This window comes from Colletes gigas, unplaced genomic scaffold (genome assembly GCF_013123115.1).
Source record: "Colletes gigas isolate AHSC1104 unplaced genomic scaffold, ASM1312311v1 Colletes_gigas_Sc00002, whole genome shotgun sequence".
In the NCBI taxonomy this organism is placed as follows: domain Eukaryota; kingdom Metazoa; phylum Arthropoda; class Insecta; order Hymenoptera; family Colletidae; genus Colletes; species Colletes gigas.
Genome location: NW_025106631.1, coordinates 6,881,270 through 6,908,955, shown reverse-complemented (window position 1 = coordinate 6,908,955; position 27,686 = coordinate 6,881,270). Strand labels below are relative to the sequence as shown.

The window sequence follows — 27,686 nt, the reverse complement described above, 5'->3', positions numbered from 1 at the left end:
AATTAAGTTGGAGCGAAACATCAGATTTTGAAATAAATAATAGATATATCTTACGTTGAAGAATGTTTTTTAGTCGATCAAAATGAGAGTCGTTTGCTTGGATATACTTTTACGAATACCAGTTTTAAAGAAGTTCACGTGTTTTGAACTAGTAATCTTTGTTATGGAGGTTTTAAGACCATCTTCGTTTCTAAAGTGTTTTTGAACAATGATAATTTGTTGAGGATGAGTTCGAATATTGCAAAGTTTCATATTTTTATATATTATTAATTTTTCATGAATCTTTCAATAACTTGGCAGCATTTTTTAGCAGAAATTTCTCCACTAATCTAATAGTTGTATTCTAGTAGAAAAGCTTTTCTTAGTTCGGTGTATTTACGATCTGATATAGATTATAATTATGTTTTTGTTTTTACGGTCGTGGTAAATATATAAATTTTATTCATATCTGACGTTTAGTGATTCCTCGTCGGCTGGTCACGCGATCTGAAATAATGCAACGCATTATGATTCATTCAGCAGTACCAGAAATAATTAAGATAATCAAGATATATATGTAAATTCACGCTATTAAATTAAAAGAAATTCGCTCGCATTAATAAGCAAATGATATTTACTACAATTTATATTATGTACAACATGATATAAAACAAATAATTGCAGAAACTCAAGCAAAATATTTATAATATATATAATTTTCACAAATTTAAAGTTAGAAATTTGAGTGTTTATTAACGTTTTGTTTTTAGACGATTTAAAACCATCTGGTCCAACATTTGTCGTAATACCCATTTTTACAATCTCGTCGAAATTCATATTTTCCATTTAGATTTATTTTTCTTAACGTTTCAGCTTTAGAGCTAATCAACCTATTAAACGATATAAATGGAATACTTGAAACGATACAAGAAAAGGGAGTTTAAATTATTTAAACATATTTTTTGCCAGATTAGAAGCTTATCTTTGCAACTCGCGAATGGTTAATATTCGACCATTTATAGAATATTGAATTTTAAAAGTTTCACCTCAAGAAACAGTTCGAAAACTTTTATTGGATCGAAACTCTCACGAAGTGTCCGGCGGCACGCAATAGTCTTCACATCACCTAAATATTAAAAATTGCTATATTCTGAGAAATATCGACCTGATTTAGAGTAAATTTAGCCAGAAACTCTACCCATTTTAAAAGATCAAATTTAAATTTACTAAATCTAATTTTTGTTCCAAGTTATAACGAAATATCGTCGCAGTAAAAAAGCAAACAATACCAAAACTATTCATAGACGAATCTAAACAACTCAATGACTAAAATTAGATATTTTAATTAAACGGCGACACTCCTCGCGTCGTGTTCCCGATGTATCGATCAATTTATCACTTCTACAAAGCATTGCGTTGCTCCTAGCGAGCAACTCGTAAAACGAGTCAAGTTTTTCATTTCGATTCTGTATTATTCATTAAGAACATCCGATCTAAAAAAATTTTATAGCCCTAATTGAATCGTAGCGGTTGTTCGTTGTTGTCCGGCTCGTGTTTCCCGATGTGAGGCGAGCTTTAATCGCGACTCGAAGACGTAGATCGATTATACTCGTAGCTCGTGGACACCGAGATCGTTGATGATGACGTGACACCAGATTGTCAACATGCCGCGAGCATCTGCTACAGCGGTTGGATTTCGTTCAACTTGTTTCCACTTTAACGATCAACGCCAAGATACACAGTCGGCGCGAGTCAATTTTATGAAAGCAATTATTCCGATTAATCGACGACCGTCGTGATAAAATTAAGAAAACCGTACGTCTATTAGCAGTTTAAATTTCATTTCGATCATTTCTTTTTAACAGAAAAATATTTCTAAATACAAAACTATATTCAGACGAAAGGAAAAGAAAATTATGGAGGAAAAATTGGAAAATTCAAGAAAATAATTTGATCATAGAATCGTATTTGATCAATAGAATAGTAGATCATTAGAATGCTCTTTTAATTATTCTATAATCAGATTTTTGATAAATCGTAACAAGCCTTTCTTTCATTATTCAATGATTGACGAACGTTTTATTCGTATAATGGTATTTAATATTTCTGTATGCAAATTCTATACAAAAATATAATTAAATAAAGGATGGTATACAACAAACAGTTTTATTATATTTCTTTTCTGGGTCTATCATAATTTGATTACTTTTACATGATTCAATTTTATTCACTGTTTTGTCACTTCGTTTGTTATTTGTAATATGTAATACTACATTATTTTATTCAGTTTTACCCTTTTATTTTATACGAGCGTTCAAAGAAATCGTTTGTCAGTCCCTGAATAATGAAAATAAATTTTTGTTCGATTTTACATGTTATAAATTTCCAAATCAAGATTCTACATTTGTTTAATTTCGTTAAAATAGTCTGATCTACTTCTAGAATTCCCCGACGCGTTCCTCCGGCGTTACAAATCGCGACCATCGATGTTCGTTGTTGAGGGAAATTGAAACGCGTCCAAGAACAACATGTAGTGCCACAGCATTGATGACTCGATGATGTATAACGTTGACGCGACGTTAAATCTTCTCTGTAAAATAAATTGTCAATTCTTTCTCGTCTTATTTGAATTTTTCGAGGAAGAAACCGCGTCTATATTAGTATTTAGTCGATCTATTTAGCAACACTCTTTTGCTTTACTGCAAAATTCCCGCGCTAAATGTCTGTCATCGTTTTTGAGCCATTTTATAAGATATTAATCAATTTATTATCGACGTTAATTAAAAATTTGACTAAATTTAGAAACAGAATTTCCGCTGCACTTTGCACATTTTATTTCTTATACTAAATGGATAATTATTTCATACGTATAATTGCGTAGGTTTGTGCAATCAAATAAATAAAATTTTATTTCCATTTTGTTTTCTTTTAGATCGACATATATATTTTTCTTCATTATTGTTTTCATAATCCTCTTATTCTGTATCTTATTATTCAGGATTGATTGAACACATGTGCCATCGCTTAATTAAACTTTCCTGTCAACAATTGTTTTGTACGCAGAACAGAAAATGAACCTTCTATTTAATTATCAATTAAATGTATCGTGACGATTTCACTATGATTATTCAATATCGAGAATCATTATTTTACATGACATAAATAGAAAATGAAGAGTGCAATAGTCAGATGGGAACGTGATAAATGACGATCATAAATAGTGATATTTTTCAAAGCGTTCAAATCGTTAAAAGATCGGACTCGAATATAATTGGCGATAATCCGTTGTGTCGAATCGAACGATATCGTCGAAGGGTGTGTCGAAGAGTGGCGAGGAATGTTACTTCTTGTTTTAGAAAGTTAATTCCTCTATCTGACGTAATCTTCTCGAAAACGTGCAGACGAGACAAACGGTGCAAAGAGGATCGGAGCCTCACAGAAATAGTCCCGACGAGCGAAGAGTTCATTTGGAGTCGCTAATTTCTTAGAAATTGATTTGTATACCTTAACCTTTAAACGTTATTAGGCTTCAATTCCTGATGGACGTTCTCGTCGATTACGAATCGTTTCTCAGTCTTCGTCGGAGAATTGTTCTCCGAGGTAGGCTAGCTCCGAGAGTCGATTATCATTATTAAATGCGGTAACAAGTGATAAATTTGTTCGGTACTCGCGTTGCTATGTAAGACTATGTCGGGGTTAATAGGCGCCCACGGTGTCGGCGAAGGGTTAACAGGAAAGACTAATTGAAATTTACGTGAACGCGAAATCCGTGACAGAAGGCGAAACCCGTCGATCATCGAACGACGTTCAATTTTCATTTCGTCATTATCACTCTCGATGAACTTCATATTTATTCCTATTATCTCGCGGTTGAGACATTAAACTTCCTGATTTCGTTGAAAAATTTTAATTTTCATTTATTTTTACTTCGAAATAAAAAATACAAGAAGCAACATGAAATGAAAAAACTTTATTTAAAAAAGCTTTATTTCTCATATTGTTTCGACTTTAATTGCAATTTGATCAAACTATCTTTTGTAATTTATTACACGAATGTTACTTTATACTACCAACTATTTCTATGTTTTTTAAATAAATACTTATATAAATTTATTATCTCGTTTAAACAAATTTCTGAAGAAGGATCGATCAAAACGTCGATCGAATAATTAAATTACAAGAGATAGCTATTACTCACGATTCAAACACGAGAACAAACAATTTTATTGAGTATCGATCGCCCATTTTCGACCGTGTTTACAGCGAAATGTATCAATTTCATCGAAACTACCCAGAAACGTCGATTTCACATCCAGATCCAACGATACCTCGAATAATCGGTAGTCGATCGTCGGGGGCAGCGATAAGATAAACGCGAAACCCGAAAGGTGTCCAAATTTTACAGTGAGGGTGAACTTTATTGCCAGCCGCCGATCATTTCTCTCGCGAGCGTTTTATCGCGACGCGAATCGAGGGGAAAAGAATCATTGTTCTCGATTATTTTATGGGAAGCGCGCGTCTGAACGAATTAAGGTCGAGAATCGGCTCTTTCGACGACGAAGATTACGCCAATGTGTATCGCGACGGATTATTGTTCCTCGCGCGCGGTTCCAGGAACCCTTGAATTATTCTAACGCTGCTGTGATGCACCATTCCCAATGGAACGCGAGCCTCTTCACTGGCTGTCGACGACTCGTCATCGAGTCATCAAAACGTGCCGATGATTCACTGCCTCGGTTCCCTTCGACGGTTCTTACTATTTTCTATACATGCTTCTCCGGACGTGCTTCTAAATTATTTCCAATCTTCGATGCTTTGACCATAACGCAAAAATTCGTGGCAGAAATGGTAAAAATTTATTACAGAATAAATCAACGTTAACTGAATATAACAAAAAAGTCCATAAAACAACATCGTGGAGGAATATTTTGTATAGTTGCAACCTGTAAAGCGTAATTGTACTTTATTCTTTAATATCAGCATCTGAATTTTGATCTAAACCGGTGCAACTTTAATTTTTTTTTCGATTACTTATCGAAACAAAACGTAAAGTATTAAAAGAAAACTAGAGCGATCAAATTCGAGTTCTTCTCTGTAAGTGTCGTTGGCGATACTAAGGAAGTACAAAGGGGGGCCTATGCCGAGCATCGAGTTTCATTAACCGAAGAATAGCAAGGCAATTTATTTGGCCATTAAGAATTTTAAATAAGAAGATAGCATCGGCCAACTTCCTACGAGCTTCGAGCGTTAACATATTGAGTGAACAGAGGATGTGATCATAGTTGTACGCATGGTGCAAACCTAATTTATACGAGCCAACAATCGTCCTGAATAGCTAGGTGGCACATAAAGATTTAACTAATTCCACGAGGAAAGTAGTTCTCGAAATGCTAAAATATCGCGGTGTAACTTTGCAATCTTCACATATTTTTATTTGCAATATTTATGATCTGATTGTATGGATAGATTAACATAGAAAACTGTGTTACTCGGTATCATGTTGAAATTTTTTATCAATAGAAACATATTATTATTTGATTAAATTCTGTAAATACATAGGATAACATTGCAACTCTTAAGAATCTTTTATAATCAAAATTAAGCACTTAATGCCCACTACGTCTATCGCAATATTCTAAAACCTATTATACTTTTGGCATTGTTAACAAAGAAAGAAAAGAGTAATTTTGGAAGGAAATACAGAACGTGCTAGGTCAGACATTTTGGTCAGCCATCGTGAAGTCAGCAATTACGAGGAAACTGCAGGACACTGTCCTCATTCTCCTTGAAGTATCATATTCCCCTTAACTTGGGTTCGATTACTCTTCATAAATTATAGATATAGTTAACGAGCTAATATTCAAATGTTAGAATTTTATAGAGAGGCTCTGGGTTCGTTATAATTTTGATATGCAATTTATGCTTTCTATAAATCTTCTGACAGGGAAAGCTTGCCTCTGTAGCAGTGATAATTATATCATTATTTATTCATTGGGGGAGAGTGGTTTCTATTTTCTATAAGCACATTACTATTTCACATAAGAATGGCAAGAATTTTAATAATATCACTAGGAAATAATTAGGGAATGATACAAAGCAGAAAAGCAATATATAGAATTTTTAAAAACTGTTTCACTTATATTAGAAACAAAATAATACAGTTTAATGTAGAGAGGAATGAAGAAAGTATAACAGTCTTTGTTTCAAAAGACTGAATTTGTAATGTCACATTTATATTTAGTTACTTGAAATATTATATTTTTCATATATTATTTAATTTTTGCAATGTTGATTTCTTGATTTGGTTTCACTTGTTTCTTACTAAATTCTTTAATGTCGTTATATCACCCCTTGCTTTGATATAAATTACCTTAAATACCATAGAAAAAGTTACTTTTTATTGCATAGGAACAAAGATACGCATACTGTCAAGTTCCACTTCAAAAACACCCCCCATTTCACCCAAAATCTTTACAATAATTGACGTTGATATCTTAAAAGTATCAGACACGGCTCTGAAACGCTAAACTTCGTGTCTCACCCTCAAAGTCACTCGTTTTGTCCCGTCAGTCCAAGAAGATCCAAAGGCAGGAACTTAGGAGATGACCTAACGTAAGGTTTCCTCGCCCTACTGACGCATATTTATTCAAGAAATGAACTTTCAGCCGTACACGATGTTCTTATGGAAATAGCGTACAGTCCAGCGTTACAGGATTAATAGAAACCGTTGGAAACACCGACGATAACGTTCCAGCGATAGGTGGTCCGAAAAGGTGGCCACCCAAAAAGCGCCGTGGCCCGTGACAGAAGTGGACGAACACGTACCCTGATGCAGAGCTACTTAGGGTAATTCGCGGGGATCGGTGGGTCATCCTGTGCACGTGATTCGAGGGAACTTTGACGTAGCTCGCGGACTCTCGTATCTAAATATACATGTGTACGTGCGGTCGTCGAATAAGAGACACGAAATGGGCCCAGGAGGACTCGGTCTGTGTATCGCCACGCTGGAATCCCATACGGGGAGAATTGAAATTATTCCCTCGATTTTTGTCGTGTCGTTTACATTATTTTCGCCTTTGAATATTAATGGGCATATGCTCTCCGGCGTTATGGCACAAGAAGTAACAACGGCGTATAATACTCGACTCTTAACGTTATTCTATTGTTTGCAAATCAGCTCTATTGTTTTCTCATATACCTCTATACTCTCCCGGTTCCCTCTTTGCCCTCCTCCCTTACCCTCCGCCATCGCGTCCCTATCCATTCTCTCTCTCTCTCCGTCCCTCTTACGACGCGAACGATCTTCTTTCACCCCTCTCCATGCCCCTCGCGAGACGTTCCTCGCTCTTCCTTTTCGTGCTCGATCTTCTCCTTCTTCTTCTTCTTCTGGTAAGTCGTCGTCGTCGCGGTCGTCGTTGTCCTCTTAGGCAACGTGCACACACGGCCACCCTACCGTATTTTCTATTTGTTTCTATGATCGTCGCTTCTTTCCTCTGGCTCGGCCTCTTCCTCGCCTGGCTCCCGTCCCTCGGGCTCTCATTTTTGCCGGGTTTCCACGGGACGCGACTGGGACTTCTTCACGGACCTGTGTGGGCTGCTCTGCAATCGAAATCTCCTCTGTCCAGGAGCACGAACCGCGGCAGAATATCGACTTTCCGATGTCTGGAAAGCCGATCGAATACGTGGGAATCCATTTTTAACCCAAATTAGCTTGCAACAGCTGAATATCGTTTACAAGTTACAGATAATATTTTAATCTTGACTTATTTATTAGTTTGTTACAGTTTAAATTTGTCTCTTACTAATTATAAGAATCTAAGAAACTAGAAAATTGTTGACCCATTCGATATATGTAAATATCAGACTCGATTGATGTCTTCTTTACGACAGTGACTAAGCAAACATCTAGGTCCTTTACAAATCAGTTTAAAATAGTTGCAAATATTTCGAAGGACAGGTTCGAGAGAAATAAAGGGAATGCAGGATATAACGATCGTCATCCATGTTTATTTGAAATCTTATCATGCCACCAAGCTTCTACAGGAAGTTTGATACTTTCTACTCAGTTTATCACGATTAAAACATAGATACAACTTCATGCACGTCCTTGAACATTTTTCTTTACCATATTTACACACTTCTAGTAGTTCGATCCTAAATAAACTTTAAACTGAGCAACGCAAAATATCGGTTTCCACAATGGCTTCCGTAACTATTGGAATATTTATATCGATCGTTGACTATTTTCCTTCGCCTGGAACTCGACGAGACGTATTTTGAACGAATACTGACACCGATTACGTTTGCAAGAACGCCGGGGGCCATGTTCGATGGATCGAAGACCATGGTTCTTCGGGGGTCCGATCGCGACGTACGATTTCCCGCGGAAACGGCACGAAACATTCTTTCCGGCGCATTGCCATGCGATCCGCACATGCGATCCGTAATATTGGACATCGAAGGTCGACGATAATTATGAGCACGGAATATAAATGGCCGATCGGTGGTCGCGGAATCGATGGAACGCGATTAGTCGCGCACGTGAGACGGGTTCGATCGCGAGCAGAAGAAGAAAATCGACGCGACGCGATCGGCAGAAAATGGAAACGTCGGGGACACGATGGTCCTAACGATGGGGGGGGACCACCGGACCCCAGGGATGGGCCTACTAAAGAAATCGACGCAACCTAAAAGAGATCCTTCCTTTCTTGATCCCCAAAAAATTTGCTGTCGCGACGAGGAAGAGTAAAATTAAATCCTGTGTTTAGATTTCTATCAAATATAGCCTTTCGTATCTGGTGCTGAAAGTTAATTAACCTACTGATTTTTTTTTTAATTTTTACGATTTTTAGAAGGCAATTTAAACTGTAACAAACTATAGTTAAGATTTAGGTATTTATTCAAACGTTTCACATATTTTGATAATTTTCTGCCATATTATGCACTTGGTTTAACTATTTTGGTCGATCATTCCTGTAAATAACCTACTTTTTCTCGTTTCGATTTATTAATAATTATAAAAAAATTGAAATCCGAAATTTTTGACCAACCAGTCCTCCTACAGCTTTTCATCGATGAATTTTCTTGATACAAGAGTGTCTATATGTTTTTGTAGTTCTCTGTGTGTTTCCTACACTTTTAATGCACGATTCTTTAAATGTCGAGTGCCTAAATTTAGTCAACGTGAACGGCAATGCATTCGAGACTATATTGAGCTTTTGTAAAATATTATGGATGAAGAACAGGACTCGACGTGACTAATTTCAGGGCCTTATAAGTATAGATTTGTCAGCGACGAGAACGCTATGTGGCAATCGCTTCATAAATTCAGCGACTCGGATCGTCATCGCAGATAGGGCTTCGGAAATCGTACAGGATTCGAATAATTTGTACCGCGATGGGGCTTCCGGGTAACTGTCGTCCCTTATCGCCGACTCACCTTCTAGGCTTTTTCGTTTCTCCAGCATTTTAATTTGCTCCAACCCTTGCGCGCGAACCCGTACGTTTTCGTAACAAACGGTCTGTGATGGATTGCGAAAGCTTTCGAAATTTTCTTGAAGCTCACAGTGGCTGATGTGAAAATCATTCATTCGCTATTTCTATTATTGTAAATTTGTATAAAACCCTGACAGAAATTGTGTCAATATTACTTAACGATTCTAATGTACTCTCGAAACTGTCATCTTGTTCGTGATGAAAATTTATGTCGATCAGTTCACCCATGTTGTATTTTTTATATATAATAATGGGTAAAAATAATTGGAAAGACACTTGAAAAGATATTTGAGAAAATATAATATTAGGGAATATTCATCTTTTAGTCGAATTCGAATGTAAGAGAAAAAATAAATACTCTTAGTTAACGAAGTGGTTAATGACACGTGTTTTAAAGTATTTTTTGGAAAAACACTCGGTGGTTTCGTGAATGTTTTGACACACATTAACGGAAAGTTCGTCGATCCAAGGAATCGAGTCGGTATTCTGGTTTCTAGACGTTTTCGAGGAACCGGAAGCCGTTTCCGCTTCACGAAACGTCCCCAAGAGGATGTCGTAACGATAAACGTATAATTTCTATCGCGAAAATTTGATGGGCGATTAAAGGTTAACGTTTCGAATTCATCGCAGGATCGTATCGATGGTTTTTTAAGAAAAATTAAATCCTCGAATCTCGAAAATTATTGCATACTCTGATATTTGATCTTTAGTTTCCTAAATTCTATCAAAGACAATGAATTATAAAATTTCACGGTTTACATTTTAGTCGTTTAATCTTTTAACGATTGTTCGATATTATTATTTAAATTTGTCCCATGTAAACGATCATTTTTTATAAGAAAAAAAAATAATTATATGTCTCAAATAAAATTTGATAAATGTTTTATTTTTAGAAATCAAAGACAATGTGAACTCGAATAGTTTGCTTTATGTAGCATTTCAAGCACAGTGCGCGTCGAAAATGTGTGAAACAGATATAAACATGAGGAGATGGAGCATATTGCACCCCAAAATGATAGCTTAGGGTTAACCCCTTGTGCACGGCGTATCATCCATCATACAGAGAAAACTTGGCTGATATTTGGACATATGTTTCATGAAATGACACAATATGATCAAAATAAACACAGAAATAGTTATTATTTACTTCCTGTCGATTACAAACGAACGTTCAATTCATGTTTTCGAATATATTTACGAATTAATCTAAAATTTGCATTTGTGAATAAAATTTGCTCATCTCTGCACATGTCTGAAAAGGACATTCCAATAGGACTACAGTGAAAAAGACTAATCTAAAAAAGAGTATACCATATTATCTATATTGTACAAATTACATTCTTTATGCAAATTCATATGTTTAGTAATAGAATTAAGAAAATGGGAGCTTTGTAGAGGGTTGTCTTCTTCTAAATATAATAATTCGTACCTTTAAGTACGTCTTCAATTTTTGCATATTAAGTGCATTTTATAGTTTCTTTAGAATCAATATTTCCCATAAATCCATAAACCTCCACAGTCCAACCATGAAAACGGAAATGAAAGAAGACGAAATCCACCCAAATTACAGTTTCCAAATCTAATCTCAAAGCTCCCCAGGGGACCCATGAAATCCTCGTACAAAACAAAGTTGAACGAGTAATTTACAAGTTGTTAAAGGCGAACGTGTCAGGGTGGTTCCCTCTGTACGCGTGTATTTAGTAGGAAAATCGTGGTCCTCCAAAGGGAGAATCGTTTTTTCCCAAAAAAAGATGAACGCGAGTTACGGATAATTTGGAGCCATTCAACTTTTCAGCGACACGTGTCGCAGACCTTATAGAAGCATCCTCCGTTCCCCCGTTGCGTGGGCGGCCCCCTTTCGTGTCCCCATCGCGAGCACGGCCCTGAGCATGCTGGTGCATTGTACATCGTAATGTATTTTCTTTTAGGTACCGCCGACAATAGCGAGCCTGGCGGCGATGAAGGTGGAGGCAGCTGACCCGAAGGTTTCCGGTGAGTTACTATTTCCTCCTCCTTACGGAATTATCGGGATCGTAATTAGATTCAAATCGAGTCCCCGGCGTTCGACGACCCTGCGCGCCGCGGCGCAGCCCGGGAAGGGAGGGACGAAAAAACAAGGAATGACAAAAGAAAATGGCCATGGTAGGGAGCGTGGGTCGCGGAACGACGCGACGCGTCCAAATCGGCGACGATCTGGTTGAACCAGTCGATTTGCCCTCGTCCTTTTAATTATCACGCTTCGAAACCTGTTATCACGCCGGAGACAAAGATCTCCGTTACGTTCGATCGTGGAACGTCGATCCTGCCGCGTTTCGGGACGAAACCTCTGCTGCTCAGCCTTCGATCGATCACGTGACTTCAAAATAACGCGATATCTGGACAACTGTGACCACTTTACATTCGCGTTACGTACTGGTTTTGCTCTCTAAATTAACCCTTTTACTGATCAACTTTTTCTAGAGGTTTACTTGAGCCAGTTTAATACAAAATAAAATCTGATGTAAAGTTGTTTCGATAAGAATTGTAGTGTTTGTGTGTAATGATACTTAACGACCATTGGTAGACATTGATAATGGAATATAAATTGAAAGATAAATTTTCAACTTTTTTCATCTTGGTGCAAGACACTGATGCTGTAAAGCCACAGTTATTAAATCAGACTTCAAAGGTTTAGATAATGTAACTAGTTGCACTGAGTTACCGAATGTTAAACAAAAAATAACATAAAATACTTAGTTAACGTTAAAAGTATTAGTTGGTAGCCATTCGAATGCTAGTTAATAACGAATAAAATTGCAAAAAGCAACAAAATGACACTCGTATTACTTCACCCTTGAGTCGCCCATAAGATGAATTTGATTTGCAAAAAGGGTAAATTTAATCTGAGAAAGGATGACTGGAGTGCAAAAGCTGTAGCAGTTGTTCACAATTTATGAAAACATCGCGTCATAATAAAATAACATTAAATTAAATATACATATACATAAAATATTATCTCCACGTCGAAGGTTTACCGAAAGATCGAATCGACGAATGGCAGAGTTTCGATTGTTTTCGAGGTGTTTTTATGTTAAATTACTCGAGGGGCTAGTCAAATTAACAACCGGGAACACCCTCTATCGGAAAATGGAATTCTAACCTGAACGTGGGACGGGTTATTCAACAGGTGGGTCGAATTTCCTCGTTCAGAAACAGGAGGTCTAGCCAAAGGGAAACCGTCATCGAATTTCACAGGATTTCATGCACAGCAGCAGTATCGCGTCAGTATTCGATTCTGCGTTGCACAATAACAATTTAGTCAGTGAATGTTATTAGCAGCTTAGCACGAACGCCCAGAAACAATTCCAAGTATATTGCACGTAATATTTTCTCGATCGAATCAAATGGCAGCTCGAACTCTTACAGGGAATGAACGATTCGATGAACATCTAATTTTTTAAATATTTATTTTAAAAGAAATAACAAATTTAACTAAACTCAAGAATTATTAATATACTTTTTGTAATACATTAGTTGCAGCTTTGATTTTTCTAGACCGATTATAAAAAAGTGATTATCGAAACATAAATGTGCAATTTTATTTATATAGTTAGGTTATGGTATATAACAATTATTAAATGGTTTAATGTTTATAAAAAATTTATTTTTAATTGAATATTGTGGTTGACAATATTTAATTTTAAACCTTTATATTTCTATTAATTTCAACAAATTTTCTGATGGGTACACCATTTATTTTGCTCAATTTAAAATGCTTTTCTCATAAAATTTATTATCGATGCTAAAAAGCTGTATAATTTTCGAACTAGAAAGATGAGTTTTGGTATAAATGCTAAAATCGTGTAATTTTATAGAAAATATAATTATCAATGACAGAAGATCGACCAAAGCGGGGCCTATCTTTCAGATAAAAATCACCACGTTTGGTTGTAAATAACGATCCAATACGTCTAATTTAAATAAATTGTAAATGGCTTCAAACGAAAAGTTATTGATATATAATACTATTAAGAGCTACGAAGCGTTGAAACTCGCGTCTTTCTTGGATTATTTAAATTCCACGGAGAATGGTCCCGCATCCTATCGAGACAATTATCAATTCCCACGGTCACGTGACCTGTGGACCCGTAAATCTCGTTGCAGCGAGGAACGCGCGTGTCCCGTCTTGTATTTGTTCGATTGAATCGGTGCAGGCTCGTAAAACGCGTGCAACCTGACGAAACGAGTCGTCTCCCATGCTTTCAGCGTTTTGTGGCTGGGGGCTCTTCCCCCTTTATTGGAATATCCGCCCACAGCATTATGGGAATTATCAAGGAAATGGGATGAGCGCAAGTGGGTCCCACGAGGGGGCTGCAGGGGGTTGCCATGTCCGCGAACGATCGGGAAAGAGAGGAAGACCGTGCGTGGAAACAGATTCATGCAGGTCCCCCATACACACCCACCCCCGACACTCAAAAAATTACGCCTCTGATGGAGATGCTGCGCGACGACTATGCCGGGTACACGAATCGTTGCTCTATACTATGGATCACTGAATCCTAACCTTTTTTTTCTACGACCCCCTCTCCCAATATTCCAATAAATTTCATGAACCCCTTTTATCGAAACGATATCGTCCAGCATTTGGGTGGCTGTCTTTTCTTAAAATTAACTTCCCAAATAATTTGCAAGTGTATTTTATAATAATGGCATTATATAATGTTTATGGTAACTTTCCAAATTAACGTAAGCAAAGTTGAATCATTTCCAGACAAGTAGGACAATTTTGGTCGTTTTCTCTAGCTGCTTCGTGGTCTCGAGTCTCTCTACCTTTACTCATAGAAAACAACCAAAACTGGATATATAGATAATATTCAAACTGCAATTTAGTAATGAACAAAGTCACAAAAGTGTTTAATACTTTTAGAAACACCTGCAACTGTCTCGTCAAGACAAACATATTTAAAAACTAAATTACCTTAAAATGATGACGCGAAGGAGTACTGAACTATAGTGGCTTTACGTGAAAAAATATAAACAAATTATAATTTATTAAATTAAAATGTTTTTTTTTGTGTTATACGTACATTTATATTTTTCATAAAAATTAAATTGCTTATGTAGAATTGAAAAAAAATATTTGTTTTTAATAAGTTTTCGGAACGTAACTCCCCTTTTTATAGCTACCGTGTTATAGGAGGGAGTTACCTGTATTACATAATACTTTTCTAAGGATAAACGTGTTCGATGGGTTCCGAGAAGGTAGTAGATCGAGTTCCTCGCGAGACGTAGCGATGACGATCGAGGGTGAGACGCGCGTCAGATTTTCGAACAGAGGGATTCCCAAACGAATCACGCGCAACGAAACGAAAAAGTCCCTAGCGAAAGAAGCGTCCGCGAGGCATTCTAGCGACAGGAGTTAATTTTAGATCGTGCCACGGAGCACGCGATGCCGATCGATCGGCGATAGAATAGAGAAGTCACCGACCCGATGGGAATTTCATTAATTATAGGACATCGCGGGGATAGAATCGAGAAGTTACGTAACCGTTTCGATAGCGGTTTATAAATACGCCGACAGAGTGTGCGCCGATCGTCGCATCCGAGCCTCGACTCGTCGTGTTTTATCGCGCGGGGATTCTTTCGAGCGTCTTTCGCGTTTCTTCTCCAAAGGATCTGTCGTCGAGCGGCCGAAAAGTTCGCGCGAATCGGATCGCCGGCTCGCGACGTGAAAGAGAGAGAGAGAGAGAGAGAGAGGAAGAGAGTGAGGTTCGCGCTTGCTAGGGAATTTTTCCGTCGAAACCGAAGAAACGAATCAGCAGCGGTCAGCGGAAATTATGGCAATCGGTTGACAAAGGAGGGGAGAGAGAGGAGTAGGCGGCCTCTCTCGGTGTCTCTGTTATCCGGAGACACATTCCCACAATTTACAGATCGGCCAATCAACGTCTCGCACTCCCGGACGATATTAAGCTCGTCGCGGGATCCGCGCTGAAACGGAATAAAATAAAATTGTGCGTTGTTCGGTCGGGCCGTGTGGCGCGTTCGTCGGCACGACAATAAAAAGGAAAGAGAGACAGGGTGAGCGCGAAGGAGAGAGAGTGTCGAGGAGGCAGAAGGAGAAAGAGTGAAAGAATCGGGAGGCGAGAGAGAGGGCAGCAATCAAAGCTGATTAAGCCCACAACTGGGGAATCTGTGGGGCCAGTGTCTCACGCCAATCTCGCCCAATCAGCCGGTTGGCCGGGGAGATTTAAAAAATAGAATGCCTACTGTCAATTGTCCCATAATTTAAATAAATCGAATAAATGGACAAAGTGGCCAATTAGAGTAGTTGCTGCTTGCTGCTTTAACGCATTATTCTCTCTTTCTCGCGGTGTCTTCGGCCCTCTCGCCCTCCCCCCGCGGGCTTGGGACCCTCTTTCAACGTCTCCTTCGAACTTCTTTCTTCATCCTCGGTCTACCCCTCCTCTTTCCACCGCCCTCTGAATCTCCAGCGTTGTTTGACACCGACGTTACCGACCACCTTGCGTCGAGGTGCACTTCAACCAGGCCCTCCACGATCGGACCCGCCTCGAGGCATGTCTCGCGACAAGCGATGGCTTCGAGACCATTTCGAACGATTTTTTTAACTTTGCTGGTCGCGCGACTCGAGACGAGGCGACGATCAGGCTTGCCTCGATCGTGTATTTCGAGACCAAGGTGATACATACACGAATGGATATTTAGATATCTCTCTGGTAATCAAACTATTTTAAACAATTGCTCACTGCGTCGACAGTTATTCATAGCTAGATAAACGGCGCACGAATAAAATAAAGATGACGGATCACGCGTACCAAATTATTTAGTTTATTTTGTTTCTATTTTTCGTATTGAATCAGATCTTCAACCATTTTCATTTCATAGTTGATACGACTTACTCCTCCACAAATAAAACAAATTTCACTTATAGGAATATTTTATTCAAAGTAGACTCCAATAATCTTGATGGAGTCGAACAATTTCGGATTGTTTTGACCTCCATTCGATCTTTGGAGAAACAGAAAAATTCGGAGAAGTTCAATCGCTTTGAGGGAAATTAATTGTCGGGAATATATTATCGTATGTTTCATTACTAAAAGAATTACAACATTTATTCAACTGTATAACACAGATACGGCAAAGGTATTGAAATGAATTTATTTGCTTACACTTTTCAACTAAATGAACGATTTAAGATCCAATTTTATCGCATATCAGTCGTATGATCAATAGGAAGTGCTGAAACTACTCTGGGTATGTAGCGTCAAAGTAAATGTGAAAATAAACATGGAAGACAGCAAAAATTATAGTAGCTGGCATAGTCATTGGATAGGGGATGAAATGCCCTTTAAAATGAGCGTTTGTACGAGTCGATAGCTTTATTAGTTCCGGAGATATGAGGATTTTAATTTCAAGTCGATGCGGTGGCTAGTTTCGGAGATAAAAGGGTTCGAAGCGTTTGTTTACGTTTCGTTGTTGCGGTCGCGTGTTCATTGATCTCGCGCGCGTGAAAATAGTAAACAGTTCGTAGTAAATTCTTGGAAATACTACGCCCGAAACTAGGTCACGAGAGTCACGACTCACGTGCGACAAAGAACTACGACGCGACACGTCAGACGGAGACAGAGATAGTCAAATTAAGAAAAATACCCTTTTACCTAAATTACGATATCTCGGGAACGGAAAGTCCGATCGACAAAAACAAAAAACCATTTTAAAGGGGAGGCCTTGCCGCTTCTAACAATGCCTTAATAATTAATAAAACACCAGTGGTTTCGGAACTGCACGCCTCCAAAGTTTAACTATTTTTAATACGCGTTGCTAGGCTGTTTTAAGGAAGTAGAAGCTGAAAATTCGCTCCTTTCGTGTTTGCTATACATATACAGTATTCTAGAGATTCCAGAGGCCAAAATAAGACGAAAATCAAGGATACTAATTTGTTGATCGAGGCTTCGTTAAAAAGTTATAAATTACATTTTTGCTAAAGAATTTTTTTCTCGTTAGTATGTAGAATTTCGGGGGTATGCGTATTCATAAAAAATGATTGTAATTGACCCCCTCAACTAAAAATAATTTTTCCAGAACGATTTGAAAGTTTTTAATTTTGTCGAAAAATTGCATACCTTCTCGAATTTTTTTCTCGAAACTGGGAAGGATTTCAAGTGTATGTCTAATGATCAAAAATGATTGTAATGGACCCCCGCAACTGAAAATAATTTTTCCAGAACGATTTGAAAATTTTTAATTTTCTCGACAAAGTCAATATTCTCGAATTTTTTTCTCGAAAGTGTGTAGGATTTCGGGGGTGTCTCTATCCACCAAAAATGATTGTAGTTAACCCTCTTAACCGAGAATAATTTTTCCAGAACGATTTGAAATTTTTTTATTTTATCGACAAAGTTCACCTACTCGAATTTTTTTCTCGAAAATGCGTAGGATTTCCTTGGTGTCTCTATTTTGTTAAGAGTGAAGGCGAAAGATCAGGACCGTTTATGGAATTTTTCCATTGGTTTTAAATCTGGAGTCTTGAAATTTAAGTCGCTCAATTTGATTGATTTCGTACTGCCTTTAAATCAAACTTTCATTAGCGATTCAACGTTGGAAATTTCCAAACTTTTGGAGTCGCTTACGTCCACTCAAGAAACTTTGCATTTGATTTAGGACTTTCTCGCGTTGAATTTCCACATCGAAGATCTGTGTTCCTTGGTTCTCGTTGAGGATGAACGGTTCGATCGCCGCGTTTAGAACTACCGGTCGCGAGTTGCAAAATTCCGCTGGACGAATAGATTGATTCGTCCCGCCGCGTTCGTAGGTAATTGTTTCACCGTGTACGACTCGCATTCCGCGGATGTACAAACGGAGTTAATTGATAATCCGCGACCCCGCGCGGCCTTTCCACCGGCAATCTTCGATCGAGGCTGTATTGGAACTCGACCGAACAGCCGGGCTTCACGCCGCGTAACACATCGAATGCCAGGGACAGGCTTTAACAATTACAAGCAATTTACGACTTTAACAATTACCGTCGACGTCCGCGAACCACGTCTGCCTGGCTGCACCTGTTCGACATTCATTTACGGCGCTGGGCTTAACAGGCTCGTTGATAACCGCGCTCGTTAATTCGCTTTAAATACAATTTAATTAACAGTCCCCGCAGCTCAGCCGTGGAGCGTCGTGTCGTATTAATATTGTGACGTCCGCCGAAAATTGTCTATTACGTTCGATTAGCGTGCGATAAGACTTAATTGAGCAATTCCGCATGCTTCTGGGTTATTTATCTTCGTGCAACACCGTGCCTCTACATGGACGATTCTTTGTCCGTCAACGGGCTTCCTGATATCGAGCTTTTGTAACCTTTCAGAACTAAATCGCTTTTTAAAATTTCCTTTCCTTTCTGAGGTATCTTATTTTGTATAAAAGTAATCCTATTCCCATAGGTAGCTTGAAAGAAAATAGGTCGTGAAGTTTGGCAATTTTCCATAGCTGTCAATGCATTTGATTAGATCTGGGTTATTAAATTAATGGTCCCATCGTCAGACCAATTTCATATTTTTCTACTTACAATTGGTTAACGTCTTAGTAGCTAAATACACGTATATAAAATAGACATTAACCATGCCACGATGAAAGAGCAAAGTTTAGTAATGGTTACTTTAGAATTTAACTCTAGACTTTCCGATAACCTAACCCTACCCATTGTGTACATTTTAATATAATAATACACTACGAAATGAGGCGTGTAAAGAAGCCATGCATAACCAAAACATATCAGTAGATAATACCTGAAAATTGATTAAAAATCGATATGTGAGAGTTCAACTTTTGGTAAAGCGTCGCTAAAATCATCGATCCAGCCAGCCCGCTGTGTGAACGAAATTATTTTCGATGACAAGTTTCGCCAACGGCAGGGAAAAAGAACCGAGCGCCGACGGTGTCAAATCTCGCTATTCCGACAGAAGCAATAATTCCTCATTAACCGCGGCGTGTTCCGGCCATCAACAAATCAGTCTGCGAAAGGTTAATCGTCCTGTTCGGGGAAGAAGTCCTATTCGATCGGAGGGGTCGCGCGGTGCTCCGAGAGAAAAGAATGCTTCGTATTAAGCGGCCAATTATGCGAATCTGGCTCATCTCGGCGAGGCAAGGCTGTGTAACGCATGTCTGGAAGGTAGATAAGGTAACCCTCGTAGGTACTCATACACCTACGTGGGCTGGCAGTCAAGCAAGCCAGTCGACCGGGCAAATAACAAATAAAGCATAAACGGGAGCTACAATAAATAACTGGTGCACCGCGTTCTCTGCATATACTCCGAGCCACGGGCCCTTCGGGGCCTTATTCTCTTCGCCCCTCCCCCCGCTCGTTCCACTCTCGGTCCCCTTACCGCCGCGTTCTTCCGCCCCCACTATCGGGGGGCCCCTTTTAGGGCCATATATATGTCATAACGTGGACGACGAGGGAGCCGGGGCTTTGAGAAAAATCGTTTCTGACTTATGCGGTTGCCGTGAAAACGGATTTGGGGGATCCCCTTTTGTGCTTCTTCACTTTTTTCTCGTGTATCTGGAGAGTCCAGGATCTCTTTTTCCTTTTCTCTTGCATTCGGAGGTCGAATCCTCCACGATCGGGGAGACTCGAGGCGAATTTTGACTTCTCGGTCGCGGGTGGTTTTTGAAAAGATACGAGTCCGTGGAGAAAAGTGGAACACACCTTTTTAACTCGATATAAAAACATTTTGCAAGTTCTAGTGACTTTTTTTACTCGACTACATGGAAGATGCCTTTTGACTCATAATAGAATTTCTATTGCAAATTAAGTTTGAGAAGGTATTATAAATAACACGATACATCATTTTGTAGTTTTTCTAGTATTCTTACAAATAAATTTATTACCATTTTAGCATCTTGGATTGCATTTCATGTTACTACATATTACATTTCAGCCCGTTTATATGCAGCTTGAACTACACATACCACACGTATAATACTGTACTGCAATCTTCATATTGTATCTCACATTTTTGTAATCTTTGTATCAATTTTCACGAGAACTGGTCTTGAAGTCTAATATACTAAACACATTTTCCTTTCGCGATGTACAAATAAATTTAAGCAAAATTGAATAGCACACCCTGAAAAGATCACTCGTAATCGCGTCGTATAGCAGAAGGGTTAAGTGTTTAGTGATATTCTTGATTGGCTAGAGATCTTCTTGACTACATGCTAATCTCCAGAACTATTCAGCTTGACTATCTCGCGATCCTCTTCATTATGCAGCCATCCTCCCGACCAACTAGTTATTTTCTTAACTAGCAATTTTCTCGGCCAACCAATCGCCTTCGCTGCCTAGTGACTTTCTAAACTGCTCGACGATAGTCTCGACTATCTAGCGATCTCGTCGAGCATCGAACGATCTCATTCCCGGTCTAACTAATCTTCCATACTCAGAATTCGAAACAACGAGCCGTTCCGTTCGTTTCTCGCGCGAAATAGTTATTGGCCAGGCCGTGGATCGAGCCCCGGAGTGATGCACTCGAGGCGAGGGCGTAGAAAGCGAATTTCACGGTCGATTAAAAACTTTTTAAAGGAATTTACACGCGTCGGCCATCGTCTGGTAAAAGGGGGTTGAAATTCCACGAATTAATGGCTAAATAAATATTTGACAGCTGAATCGTCGGTTTCTTGTCGTTGCTTTCCTTCTCGCCGTAGCTTCAACGCATAATTGGTTACAGATGCATTATTCTTCGGCCCGGCTCGTTTCACAGACCCCATGCATAAACATTAAACTCTTACGACATGGGTGTCGGTTCCTTTTCTTTTTTTTTTCTTTGTTTTCCTTTGTTTTTTTTTCTTTTTACTCCCGGAGCTCGAACGATTGTGTTTCTAATTTCGTTAACAGTCGCGAACCTCCCGAAGCTGATTGAAATTCCTGCGATTGCTCGGGGTATTCGGACACGTCGGTTTTCAGGCATGTCGGTTTGCAAGCAGCGTTCGATTCGTCAATCGTTGGGTCTCTGAACGCAAGTAGATGGTATAGTTAGATCATGAGTATTAAACTTATTTGTTTAAAGCGTCTCTGATTAATATAATACTTGTTTCACGATGTAGACCGATTGTCTGGCTCATATTTTTAGGAAAAATCTACGACGCCATGTTTCGAGTAAACATATCAACTTGGCACGTTCTCTTCAGTTTTAGACTCAAAATAAATTAAAGAAGTACGAAATGTTGCTTTCAAAAATAATTTTTAATTCTTAGACTAACGAACTACTAATGGCGTTGAAATAGTCTAGTCTGATCTCTTCAGGGACGAACTATTTTGCTTGAAATAATGAAAAATTGAGACGATACAGTATTGTATGGCTGGAGAATTTTATTAAGGATGTATCTATTCGCAATTTTAGCGCTTACAATACTCAGATTACTTGCAAAGTAAACTATGTTTCAGTATCTCCTTAAAATTTGAGGTAACATAGTTTTGTAGGTGGTCAAAGACTTTTGCACAGCAGTTTTTAGAACATTTTAAAGCATCCTTGTTCATTAAATCTCGCCTTTTCACTCTGATTTATATGCACATTTTGTTTATTTTTGTTACTGTGATCTTCATACTTCGTTTCCATTCATTGCTACATATGTCAGTACTGCATACGATTCAAAACCTTAGTGTCTCATATTTCTACCCTATCTCATAATCCTACCTTCTCTATTATACGCATACATCTTTGAAAGAGTGATTCAAACAGATAAATTAAGGGAAGTTACTTTCTGAATACGCCTCATAATTGTCAGATGTACGGATCAAATCATAATATTACAAGAAGGTAGATATAATGCTAATCAAATCGAACAACCTAACCTACAACCCGTCTGTGGAGGACTCGATCAAGAAGGGAGAGAAACGCGTGTTGCACCAATGGGATTTAGAATGGATACTTTCAGCTCCCACCCACACGAAGACCATCTCTCATAAAAGGCGAAACAATGTACAGTTTGCAAAGGAAAGGCCAGATCGCGATAACTCGTAGCAGGAAATACGCTTCTTCTTGTTGACAAAAGATCTACCCCCGACTCGTCAACTATACAGTACAACTCACGGATCTAAATCCACCACTTCGTTCTGATATACCCAAAATATATTGTAACAAATGCAAAATAGGGAGTACGTTCAAAATTCATCTCGACGACGATAAAATACCCCAAATTAACGCCACGTTAATCTTTCATATATTGGGTTGTCTGGAAAGTAATTTCGTTTTTCTCATTCGTGAAAAGGAACAATTTCCTTATAATATATATTTTATTGAATTGTGTACTTTTGCCATCTTCCTGGTAGTAGTATGATTCCATGCTCACAAAATTTCTGACCTCTATTTATAAAAAACTGATGCAGGTGATTTTCGACATCGTCGCTTTAAGTAAATGTTTTATCATTTAAGAAATTTTTTAAAGACCAGAACAAGTAATAATCCGATGGTGTGGGGAGCGCATCCCATCCAATTTTTAACAAACAAGCCTCGAAGCTTGTCAACTGTGAAAATATATAATGAAAATACGATTTAGAATAAAGTTGGCTGGTTAAAACGAAACTACTTTCCGGACAACCCAATAAAAAAGAAAGACCGATGAAAAATTTGTAGGCTCGACATCGTATTTCGTTCCGGCTCGACGCCGGACCCGAAAGGGGGTTAATCGACGTCGGGCTCGCAAAAATCACGAAAATCCATATTTCACCTGCGCGAAAGGGGTCCGAAGGAGGAAGAAGGGAGAAAGGAAAGAGCGAATTTCGCCGCGTAACCGAAACAATGCGACCGTGTTCCCGGTCGCGCGCTGCTGGCCTCGTAAAAACCCGGCCGAAAGTCAGCGGATTCGAAATTTTATTATTTATATTTGAAATTTATTATCGCCCCGAGCTGGCCCCGGAGCCTGCGGAGCGGTCGATTCCTCCCCCCCCTCTTGGGCCCCGTGTATTCTTTCCGCGGCGTTTCTGGTCCCTCGGTCCTCCCCCCACCCCGCGATCCCGGACCGTTCTCGCGCCGTCTCGTCGTCGCCGGTCTAATTTATCGTTCCTCAACTTTTTATTAATTTCTTACCGCTCGCGGAATCGCGATCGCATTAAAAGGAACGTCCACGGCCGTTCAGCGGTCACCGAAATGCATCGGTACACAGACGGAATGCCGTCCCTAATTTTTCGCTCTTCACCGCCACCCCCTCGCGCCCCCCCTCGTCCCCACCCTCGTTCGAAGTCGGATCCTACTCGTTGTGTTCTTTGGCCACGCGGCGCCCGCTGAGGATCGTGGGCCATCGATGCTATCGGCACCGTCAGAAGAAACGCATTTTTCCGCAAACTGCCGCGCCGGTGGCGCCCCCTCGAACTCTCTCGAACGTGGCGGTAAAAAGGGAGCGGGTTGAAAATTCCGGACGCGGATCAGCGGCCAATTTTTCACTTGTCTGGTACCATTCGCTAACGATCCGCTCGAAGGAGTCGGCGATTAGGCGACGAAACAATTCCAATTTGGAATAATCGCCGGCTCGAGAACATCGCGGTCGTGCGAGTCGCTCTCGCGCCGTTTCGCGTAAAACGATGCTTTCCGTTTATTATTTCTTCCATATATCGGACCCTCGCGAGAGTTTCTATCGTTTTCGAACGAGATTATTGATGCGTTCAGTGCCAGACGAAATCGTTAAATCTTTTACGAGATCGAGACTTTGATTTTGGGCAATTGTAAAAACTACATAACCTAACACTTGCCTTGGTACTTATTTTCGTAGCCTTGAATCCTATTTGAAGATTAATTTCACCATCTTTTTCCACCGTTGTGATAAGAAATCCTTATTTTTCCTTCTTTAACCATAGTTTTATAATTGTTAAGAAGTTTCTTAAAGTTTACGTAATTCTGTGTGGTACCAAAATGTCCCCTTTCGGTGTATGCAAAACAAGAAAAAGAAAAAATTACTTTATAATATTAATCGAAATAAAAACAAATTATTTTGACCTCGATCTGGTACTAAAGAACCGTAGCAATATGAGAAGAAACTAGACAATTTGACGAATCGTGGAACAAGGATATGCTCTTAAATTTCTTACTAGAAAGGAAATTCAGCGAAGCAAAACAACCGTGAGAGAGAACGACGAAGAGGGCCTGGTCCGGTTCGAGTGAGCGACGAAGAAGAAACGTAGTTTTATTTTTTTTTTTCCCTCTGTTCTTCGGTTCGCTATAATTAACGCAAGACCGGGCCAGCGAGGCGCGGCAGCAAAGGGGGGCGGTTGAGGTGGGGGTGAGCGCAACGGGGGCTAGAATATCTGGCAATAAAAGTGGCGAGTTCGAAAAGGGAATTGCGAAACGAAGGAACGAATGCCGCAATGTTTGTTGGCCGCTCGATTGGCCCCGATCGCCTTTGTATCGGGAAACAACGATTGGCAATCGCATGCCGTCCTCGAAACTCAGGAATCCATCGTTGCCCCGATCAAACGATACACCTCGAACGCCTCCCCGCGCCCTTCTAACCTCCTCCTTAACCGAGCGTATTTCAGCGTCTCCTCGTCCCCGCTCCCCCTCGTTCGACGCCGGTTCCACCGCTCGTCCCCGTTTTTTCCTGGCCGACGTTTCGCGATTTTTCGACCGCCAAGAATACGACTTTATCGCGGCGCCGATTAACTAATCGAGCCTTCTAATTCCGAGCTGTCGCGAGCCTTGAAACCGGCCTGTCGATCGATCATCTTCAGCCTCCGCGCTTATTGTTAGAATGCCTCGTGACCACTGACGAAACGCCGCGGGAATTCGACGATTCTGGTCGGTGGTCACCGATCCGCAGGTAAACTCGACAAAGTCACGCGCAGGATCTACGTATCGAACAAAAGGATGAACCGGTGCACTCTGGAACGAGAACTTTGGCTAGAACCAGAGAATCCTCACCAATTATCGGTACTCTCGTTCATGTAGTTTGAATCCCAGCTTTGAAATGGTTCAGAGACTATGAAAATTAGAACTCTTGAGTCTCTAGTGTTTTGAAGATCTTGATAGACTTGGATCTACGTTTCAAGCATGAAAGGATGGATTGCTGCATTCTGGATCGAGAACTTTGGCTAGAACCAGAGAATCCTCCCCAATTATCGGTACTCTCGTTTATGTAGTTTGAATCCCAGTCTTGAAATGGTTCAGGGACTATGAAAATTAGAACTCTCGAGTCTCTAGTGTTTTGAAGATCTTGATAGACTTGGATCTACGTTTCTAGCGTGAAAGGATGAACTGGTGCTCTCTGGATCGAGAACTTTGGCTACAACCAGAGAATCCTCCCCAATTATCGGTACTCTCGTTTATGTAGTTTGAATCCCAGTCTTGAAATGGTTCAGGGACTATGAAAATTAGAACTCTCGAGTCTCTAGTGTTTTGAAGATCTTGATAGACTTGGATCTACGTTTCTAGCGTGAAAGGATGAACTGGTGCACCCTGGAACAGGAACTTTGGCTAGAATCAAAGAATCCTCCCCAATTATCGGTACTCTCGTTCATGTAGTTTGAATCCCAGCTTTGAAATGGTTCAGGGACTATGAAAATTAGAACTCTCGAGTCTCTAGTGTTTTGAAGATCTTGATAGACTTGGATCTACGTTTCTAGCGTGAAATGATGAACTGGTGCTCTCTGGATCGAGAACTTTGGCTAAAACCAAAGAGTCCTCGCCAAAGACTATAAAAATTAGAACTCTTGAGTCTCTGGTGTCTTGAATATATTAAGTCTCGAAAGTCTTGATAGATTTGGGAGTGTTAAGAGTGTTAAGGGTTGAAAGGGTAGCAAATAATAGATAAAAAGGTTTGAATGTTGATGCTGTGTCGAGTTCAATATTTTTTTATATGTATCCACTTTGAACTATCAATTGAAGTCAATGATATAAAGTAGAAACAAAGTCTGTGAGAAAATAAATTTAATATAATGCATATAATACATTGTAGCTGCGTAGTATGTATATCAGTATTATTCATTTAATTGTTGGGTGTCTATTTTTATTTCATATTTTCTGCTGCACGTGCTTGTCTGTATAGACAATTTTATATAAAAACACTTGACTCATATTTGTTATATATGCATTTGTTTACTACGTGGGTGCTTTTCAATAGATATGTTTGGTTTAGTCTGAAGCTTGTAGAGGAAACGCAATTTTTTGTCATGATGCTTGTTATTTTCAAAAATGATTTTTACCTCTGATAGGAGTAGATATCTGTTAGACGTTGATGTTTCTTATGTTTAGTCAATTTTTTGGTCATATTAGCTTATTGGATACCAAAGTGGGGCATATTTTATTAATCGCGAATGGAAATTGACGAGGTATACATTTTATTTTACTATTAAAAGCAGCCTTCGTGCCTGATCCTTACGCAATTATGCAATTATATAACAGGCAAATTCGTGACATTCTAATTAAGCGTCGGTCAACGTGATCTGATTTCTCGAAAATCTCCTGCGAGCCAAAAAAATATCTATTCTTCCACAAGCGTCACGTATACAGTTGTAAATTGTTTCTAGAACGCAATACGACTCAATGTGACGAAATAACTGCACGAAATGTGCAATTAAAAGTCTACTGTACTTCGCACGTTTATTCGTGTTGCACTTTTAAACTGTTTATTAAGGTTAGAAATCCACAATTGTATGAATCCTTCGAAAGATTGATTACTCGAATCAAAAATGTCATTCTGTGAAAACAATCTCCAAACGAATCTTGAATGCTTATACCAGTTTCCAACAATCGATACACTTTGCCGCGTTTGCTTGCGTTCATCGAAGGAGAACGAAACCGTTTAGCAGCGGTATCCATTGAAAGATGCCACGTTTAATCCGGATAACCCTTTAAAAACAATTGGCTCCAGAGGGTCGAAGGAGTCGAACGTTAAAATCATCCCCCAAGAGCAAAGGGGAAGAGGTGGCAGCAGCCCTAGAAACATTACGCGAGATTTCCGCTCGCAGTCGATCGACAGACGTATCATTACCCTCGCGTTTCTCCTTTTGCTGCCTTTTCTGCGCGGCCGCGGCCAAGGGCCGTTTAATTACATACTTAAATATTTATACGCGCGGGAATATAAATCGAATCGATTCATAAAAGGCGAGCCAGCGGGGCGAACGCGGCCAGGGAAACAAGACCATCGCCGAGGGATCGCGATCCTCCGGATCGTTGTTCTTGCAAAAAAGGGCGAAAACGAGACGGTAAGAGAAGGAGAATCGAAAGAACGAG

At 39.4% G+C, this 27,686-nt stretch overlaps 1 protein-coding gene across 3 annotated transcripts in view; it reads left to right on the top strand.

Annotated features, from left to right (window-relative positions):
* Nucleotides 1-27,686, top strand: part of LOC122398612 — a 164,398-nt gene that overhangs the window by 105,591 nt on the left and 31,121 nt on the right. For all 3 annotated transcript variants that reach the window (XM_043398676.1, XM_043398693.1, XM_043398685.1), the window contains exon 6: nucleotides 11,403-11,466. In XM_043398676.1, coding sequence (XP_043254611.1) covers nucleotides 11,403-11,466 — 64 coding nt within the window. The remainder of the gene's footprint in view (nucleotides 1-11,402; nucleotides 11,467-27,686) is intronic.